This window comes from Acipenser ruthenus, chromosome 32 (genome assembly GCF_902713425.1).
Source record: "Acipenser ruthenus chromosome 32, fAciRut3.2 maternal haplotype, whole genome shotgun sequence".
In the NCBI taxonomy this organism is placed as follows: domain Eukaryota; kingdom Metazoa; phylum Chordata; class Actinopteri; order Acipenseriformes; family Acipenseridae; genus Acipenser; species Acipenser ruthenus.
In genome coordinates, this window is record NC_081220.1 from 10300186 (window position 1) to 10308489 (window position 8304).

Sequence of the window (8304 nt, forward strand, 5' to 3'; positions counted from 1 at the left end):
ACAGCTAGCAAGCAACTACTTTACCTCCTAGATTGTTCCAGTAAAAACCCAACTGTATAAAAGGGTGGCAGAATGTGTATACATTTGTGATTCTTGAAATGTGTATTATTATTATTATTATTTTATGTAGGTTGTGTGTGACAACTGTAAAATAAATAATAGGCTACTAATGTAAAAATAATGTGATATCGTCATCTCAACACTTAACGTGTCATGAGTATATCTTGTTATTTTCCTTGTATAACACTGTACAACTGCTGCCTCTGTGTGTGTGTGTGTGTGTGTGTGTGTGTGTGTGTGTGTGTGTGTGTGTGTGTGTGTGTGTGTGTGTGTGTGTGTGTTTTGTACTGGTAATAGACAGGACTGTTTCTAGCCTTTTGGGGGCCCTAAGCAGGATTTGGTTTGTATGAGCACACATATGTACAAGCAAACATACAATGTACAAATAAACATTTAGATTTTTACTGAGGCAAAAAAAAAAAAAAAAAAGTTGAACAAACCTCTTGCAGATCCTGTTCATGTTACAAAGGTAAAAGTTATCATCTTACAAAGCCTGGAGACTGTTCATGTAAACTGCAAAGCAATATTAAGTCTCTTGGATGATGATGTTAATGTTAAAATTTGATGACCCATATTATTTCAAAGATTAAAACTAATTGTCTCCCAGCAAAACCACAGCAACCTACAATGACCATATTCACACTGTCAGAAATATGTGATTTTAAAAGGACAAAAATATAACATCACTATTAATAAGTAGATGGGTTCATACCTTTATTGACTTGCATTTGGTTCACTGCTACTTAAGTTGCCTTACACTGCTGGGACTGGTAACTGCTGCTGACCGGTAAGACTGGTGCTGATACTGCTGGGACTGGTGCTGACACTGGGACTGGTGCTGACACTGTGACTCGTGCTTTGAACGAGTTTAGCACACAGTTTCTCACTCAATTCTAATATTCTTTTGTCTGTATAAATCGATGATAGGAAGTAGTACAGTACTTCAGGCGGGGGAAACCGGTCGCAGAGGTCCCGGTGCTGCCTGGCGCACAGGACGGGTCACTATAGATGCAAATACACAACCCGAGATTATAGTAATGTGAAGAAATTAAAAATAACATTATATATATATATATATCAATTTTACACTCTTAAAAAAGAAAGTGAGTACATTTTTTTTTTATTATTTTGGTCTTCACAATTAAGAATTGAGTCGATTTTTACCGAGGGCCTCGGCTGCCTCAATGTGTACACTGTGACTACGCGCCTGGGCACAGCCAGCATGCAAGCAAGCTACAGCAATAAAAACGGAGCTAAATCAAATAATACAATACCTTTCTCATGTTGTTTTTCTTCCTCAGTTTTTATGCTTCTTCGCGCCAGATTGGTACATTCTTGATCTTTTTTCAGTCATAATTTGTTCGCAATCCTCAAAGAAGCCACCGGAGGCAGATATCACCGTGTAACATTTTTTTTTTTTTTTTTTTTTTTTTGGTTCCTGGGTAGTAAGTGTTATTTTCTAATTGCTTATGCCTCAAAAGTATAGAAAATGGCTATTATTCCCCACAAACTTTGCTTTTGTGACCAGGACAGTGATATTTTGAAATGTACCTATTTTCCAGAACATTCCAGATAGATTCAGTGCTGAGTAAACTTGGAGTAACTTCTAGAACTTTCTAGAACTTTCCAGTAATATAAATAGTAGTATCAATACAGGGGCCTTAAGCCCACCAGTTCAGTTTAGTTCCAGCTGCCTAAGTGGATACATATCTGCATTTTTCTGAGATGGCATCAAGAGGCAGCAAGCAACCGGCAGACGCATTTTGCTATGTCTGTGGCCAATTTATCAAGACAAGAGTGAAAAAGTACTCCGTGGAAGCATCTGCTAAGATGTGTGAGACCTACAAGGCATATTTAGGCATGCCTGTCGGGGATCAAGAAAAACCCTGGGCACCTCATTTCACCTGCGAGCACTGCAAAAAAACTCTGGAAGGTAAGATGGACAATTATTGCTCGGAATTTTATGTTATAAAATTTGTTAAAATTTTTAAAATTGTAAAAGTTTTTAATTTTAAAATGTTTTACAATTTTCAATGTTATTGAATAAATATATCATATATGAAAAATGTTGCGAGAATCTCTTACACATTAGTCATGGGTGAAATAAATGTTTTTTTGTAGGATGGTACAGAGGGGAAAAGAGAGCCATGAAGTTCGCTATCCCAAGAATTTGGCGGGAACCCACTGACCACTCAAGCAACTGCTACTTCTGCATGGTGGACCCTTCCAAATGTCGGACTGGCAAGAATGCACCTGCTATCACGTATCCGGACCTTCCTTCATCCATCGCCCCGGTGCCACACTGCCATGAGCTCCCCGTACCCACTCCTCCGGAGAGAGAGCAGCCGTCTTTAGAAGTAAAGAGAAGGGTCTTTCAGGTACCTTCAAGACTTCTTCCCTAAGCTGTCTGAGGCAAAGGTCAAAGCCGGTGTCTTCGTCGGACCACAGATAAAAAAGATCCTGGAGTGCAATGAATTCCCCAAGAAGCTCACTAGTAAGGAGAAAGCGGCATGGAACAGCTTTGTCGCAGTGGTTCGGGGCTTCCTGGGCAATCACAAGGCCGAAAACTATGTGGAGCTGGTTGAGACTCTGGTGAAGAACTACGGCACAATGGGCTGTAGGATGTCCCTCAAAGTCCATATCCTTGATGCTCATCTTGATAAATTTAAGGAGAACATGGGAGCGTACTCGGAGGAGCAAGGCGAGCGCTTCCACCAGGATATAATGGACTTTGTAAATCTCGAAAAACTACTCACTTCTAAATCTTTTGTAGTCATTTTTGTATTACTTTAGTATAAATACATGTTAATTTGGATTCATATGTTGTTTTTTTCTGACTTTATGTGAACCAAAAGACACAAATTCGTCCGTTTTCTCATTGGAAAAAGGTAAATTTCAAAATATCACTGTCCTGGTCACAAAAGCAAAGTTTGTGGGGCATAGTAGCCATTTTCTATACTTTTGAGGCATAAGCAATTAGGAAATAACACCTACTACCCAGGAACAAAAATGGTGTTACATAGTGATATCAAGACGACGGAACAAGCCTGCTTGCTGCTACAAAAGCGGCACTATACTGAACTTTACCGATGCGTTAGGAATAGACACCATTCATTTATTCATGCTTTTACATATCAACTAATTGCATTCCGCATTTTCAGAACATACATGATTATCGTGAACATTTGATAAAATCAAAAAATGAAAAAATTCCACTGACTCACACTGCTTTCACTTTTTACCATTTACTTCTTAGCCCTTAGCTTGCGTCTCAATGCGTGATGATGTTGGTTTTGTTGACTCAGTTGCCATGGGAACGTTTTAAACTCCGCGACAAACTTTACTCAAATGCACAGCTGCACAGAACACACCCCCTCAGGCATGTGCTGTCTATTCACGGGAACAGACTACTGAACCAGTTAGTTCAGAAGATCGCTGGATACACTATAAACAATCTGACAATTTCCCAAATAAACGCGTCTGTGTTCAACCCTATGAGAGGTGGAATGTAACAAAAATGTTCACTGCAAAAGCCGGAGCGTCAAACATCAACGACAAGGTTCAACATTTGAATTGAAATAACAGCTGTCAAATAGACAAAGCTCAACACTCGAAGATAATATATCAAATTGAAAATGTTCAACACACTAATTGAATTAATTATACATAAAATAATGAATGTAATTAAGCTCAATAATTGAAATGGGAACTTCAAATCTTAAATAAATTGATTACAATTCAAATTTCCAGCACGCCCTCCGATTTGTGTTTAGTCTGTTCTAAATCAATACTGCGCGTTGTATTTCAGGTTAAGCGCTGTGCTTTCCATTTGCCACTTGGTCATTCTATTCCCCGGGACTGCCCCTGTCATGGCAAATCTGATATGCTAAAGAGATGCTTTGCACTGTTTCTTAAATCAAGTGGCCTCAAATAAATTGTCTACTTTAATATCTGCATAGCCTACCTATCAGTCTGGGGATATTGTAAAAATGGGTAATTGACTTGTGGATGTTCACATCAGAACTCGAGCTGTCATTCTCGTCCCCTCAAACTGGCGCAGGCAACACATCTGCCTGGATTCCTGCATGATATAAATGTGTTTCTTCATTTGCGCGGCCTGCTTTTTATTATTCATTGGGGTTTGTTTACTACATGCCTCCATAGCTGAGACTTTAATCAGACAGTCCTTGTCGGTGACAGTCCAGTTTGTTCCGCACGTACTTCTGCCAAACTTTAATTCAAAGTACAATCTTCTAAATGGGTTATTATTATTATTATTATTATTATTATTATTATTATTATTATTATTATTATTATTATTATTATTATTATTTATTTATTTATTTATTTATTTATTTATTTATTTATTTTAATTAACGTACTGATTGAAAATTAGAGGACTAATATGAAAGAGGTGCGCGCATCAATTGCAGCTAATCAGCTCCCATTAGCACCTGAACGTCTTTATAAACCCATTGCGCTCTAAGAAACACCAAACTCAACTACAGACGGGTTTGTTTTTATTATTGTTTCTTTATAACGGAGAAAGAAGTGCACGGTTGTGACTGCCTTGGATTTAATGATGCCGTGTTGTCTTAGATTTGGGTAATTGTTGATCTTTTCTCTACTTTAGAAACGTTCATTTTATTGTGTGTTTCTCACTTGCGTGTTTTTTTTTCAATGCAGAATAACATTGCTGTTAGCAGTGTTAGTCACTGAAGTTTGGACGCAGAACCCGCCTCTAGGTACGATAACGGTCGCTTCAGCACATCTGTTCTTTTAGCTTGCTGTTTATTTGCCGGTTGTGTGTTTTCATGTATCGTTGTCTTCTGCAGGCTCGGTGAGGACAGAATGTCAAGGGAGTGTTATGATGATGATGTTGGATAAGTCTTTTGTTGGAAAGTATTTTCGTATCAATGTGATTGGTGAGTGATCATTTTTCTTGAATGGAAAGCTTTTGATGTCTCAAGCCTGTTGACTCGTAATGTAATAACCTGAATTAAGTACAGAGCACTCCTGCGCTGTATGGCATCAACCAGGCTTCGTTTTTTTTTTTCAAATACAGGGTATGAAACTCTTGCGTTGGCTTTAAAAGTGTGTTGCTGATCACACTAAATAATAGACCTGTGCTGCTACAACCTTAGTCAGATTTGTTGACTGCAAGTGTGCAGAATTAGAAATAATTTACTCTAAACCTATTGTTCTGAATGGGCGTATAATTCTACAAATATAAATAGTTTTTTAAAAAAATCGCGAAAAGTAGATGGGACGGGGTGGTGGGGGTGTTCACTTTGTTATATCTCTGCTTTGTTTGATCATGTGTACAGTTTCTTAAAAGGCCAACTGAATTTCTTTCCATAGACAATAAGGGGGCGCTTGTCTCCCTCTCTCCAAGACTGGCTGCACAGTGTGGATATAGCTTAACTGTTGACTTCTTGGGAAATGCCAAGTTCCTTGCTTCTGTGCTGAGCTGCTTTGCTCAGAACACAGTGAGTAATCATTTTATTTCTTGTAAACTTGTTTCTAATGGTGACATGCTGGGACTAACTTTAGCCTTTGTTTCCAGAATGATGAGACCTACAAGCTGACAGTACAAATCAGTGTCTTCTCAAACAGTGCTATGACTTCAGCTTCCTCCTATGTTCAGAGCATGACATGCCGCTATTCTCCATGGGCAGAGAGGGAGATTCTGTGTGAAAGAAACTACATGGAGGTAAGGGCTTTCAGGATGTGATAATGCTGTTCAGTATAACTTGTTGGGTTGTGTGGGTATTTTAATTGTCATTACAGAAGTGCTTCACTCATGACTAATGTGAATTCTCTTTAGGTTTCTGTGAGAAGAGGTGTGCCACTTATTGAGCCAAACTTTGTTCAAGATGATCCTGATTGGTCCCTTGCATACCCTGAGGTAGAATCATGTGACTTTTCATTTGCTTCATTCACATCCCCTTGGTCTTGCCTAATTGAGGTCTCATCTAGTTGAAGCAAAATCTAACGGCCCCCTTAACTTTAACCTGTCTCCCAAGAGGGTGGTCATATTGGAATTGTGTAACATTTAAGGCATTGGCTTTGTGTACATATATTCTGTGATTTGTTTTGGTAAAACATGATTGTGGTGAAGTTAACAATCTCTTGTCAGTGTGTAAGCCTTGTATTTCAACCACTGAGGTAGTGGCTTCATGTGTGCAGGGTTATAAAACCCTTCATGATATACCTTTTTGAAGTCTGCTGTATAGGAGCAATTTCAAGTATTGTCCTAAAGTTTTGGTACACTGATATATTAAGGTCCAGTACAAATGAGTGGCTACAAACTCTGCCTGTATCCGATCAAGACCACATGCTTTCACGTAGGCTCTTTCGTACGCAGTTGTATTTGAGGATTTACTCTGTTCCATTAGACGTTTGGTGATCATATAACAGTTTCAGTGATACATTGTTAATTTCACCCTTCAGTTTTAGTTCATGTTTTATTAAACAAGCCATCTGCTGTGGCAAATCCTTTAGACTGGGGATGCCTTGTGTTCAAACTCCCTATTCTAATGTTTTTTTTTTTCTTTGCTAGGCAACTGCTGCTGACAACAGCATCTGGAAAATTGTGTTCCATCTCCCAGCAAATAGAAAGACAACTATGACTGTTGCTCAGGCCATGACAAATGGCTATGGCATAAATACTACACCAACTCGAATTCTGGTTAGAGCTGCATACAACTCCACAGAAAGCCAGCCTCAGGTGGTAAGTAGTCTAGGCTTCATTGTTCTCTAGTACAGTATATACAGACTGTGAAGGTAGACGAGTCTTGCTTTTGTTTTAGTAAAATTCCCCCTCCCCTCTAACAGATCCAAACTGTACCAATGGCTGTGCTAAGGTCAACCACCTTTTATAAGCAAAGATGGATGGTCATGATGGTGGACACTGCAGTTACATGTCCTACTGGTGAGTAAGCTTATGGAGGGTAATGGTGCTCAAGAACTGTTCTACGTTCAAGTGAATTTTCTATACCAAGTCTATGGTGTTCCTTTCTGTCAGATGGAACAGCCTTCACAGAACAGATGATTACATGGAATGTTCCCCGTGTTCTACCTTCTCTTGTTCCAACACCACAAATTACTACCCTTGATGTTCAAATGGGAGTTGATGGCCGCAAGCTTGACCCTGCAACGATTCATAATAGATTATAAACTGGATGTCGGTCCCCAGATAATCACTGTAAAAATTCCTGTGGGAGCTGATGGTGGATATTACAAGGTATGTAGAAGTTCAACATCTTCTAAATCCTTCTCATTTTAAAGCTTGCTTCCTAAGATGCTTCTGTGCTTTCAGAGCCATGTATTAGACAACACCTATGTGATCTCTTACTCTATTGAACCAATGCTGGAGCATACCTGGCAAGATGGGCCTGAGAAGACCAAGTACACCGTACTTCATCCAATAACCACTCCTTTCATGCCTCGGCCACCAGTTGTCACAAACAGTATGTAGAACTTGTCCACATGCAGTAAATCAAAGGGATTTGTTGCAGTGCTCCACTTCATAGCCTTCATTTAACTGCATGCTTTAATTTCAGACACTGTTCCTAAAGCCAGAGTGTTCAATGTGACCCTGGGGACATTCCTGCCTGATGTGGAGCTGGTCAAAATTATAGTTGGATCAGAGACGTTAACTGTGCCAGAAGCCAACCTAAAAGGTTATAATGTCCAGGAGCATGTCTTTCCCAATGGATCCAAGGCCTACACTCTCCAGGTGCCATTTGAGGACCCCAATGTGAAGCAAAAGGTAACATCCAATTGCCCTTTGAAAACACTTGCTTCCTGTGGACGTGTTGCTTGCTGTCTGACTTTGGGTTTAATCCTACAAACCCTTGCTCTTTTCAGGTAACTCCTCCAGATACCAGAACCTACATTCTGCCCCTGACCTACTTGCTGAATATAGTGCCAGAGAATACACCCTTTACTCATCCTGCTGTAGTTGAAGCCATTCTCAAAGACATTGGTAAGTGCCTTACTATTTGTGGTCTACAACTACCCTTTTCTGACAATCCAGTCCATTGCCCTGACAACTGCTCTTCCTCTTGCAGTTCTACCTACAGTAACTGGCTACTGTGATGGTGCTGCATTCTATACCATGGTAACATATGGCAACATGGGTCGCAACTGGGTTCCTTTTGTGGGCTCAAGAGAACTTGGTGGAAGTCTGCTTGCCCTGTACAAGTATAATGCCAATGCTACCAATTTCTGGATGACTGT

At 39.7% G+C, this 8304-nt stretch overlaps 1 protein-coding gene across 1 annotated transcript; it reads left to right on the forward strand.

Moving 5' to 3' along the window:
- Positions 1 to 4571: 4571 nt before the first annotated feature.
- Positions 4572 to 8044, forward strand: LOC117395300 (uncharacterized). The gene is made up of 12 exons (XM_059006025.1): positions 4572 to 4665; positions 4747 to 4805; positions 4896 to 4985; positions 5422 to 5549; positions 5627 to 5773; positions 5888 to 5968; positions 6623 to 6793; positions 6898 to 6994; positions 7088 to 7306; positions 7382 to 7532; positions 7626 to 7834; positions 7933 to 8044. Exons 1-9 carry the CDS (start codon positions 4640 to 4642, stop codon positions 7237 to 7239), a joined length of 951 nt encoding a protein of 316 aa, XP_058862008.1. The 5' UTR covers positions 4572 to 4639; the 3' UTR covers positions 7240 to 7306; positions 7382 to 7532; positions 7626 to 7834; positions 7933 to 8044.
- The last annotated feature ends 260 nt before the right edge of the window (positions 8045 to 8304 follow it).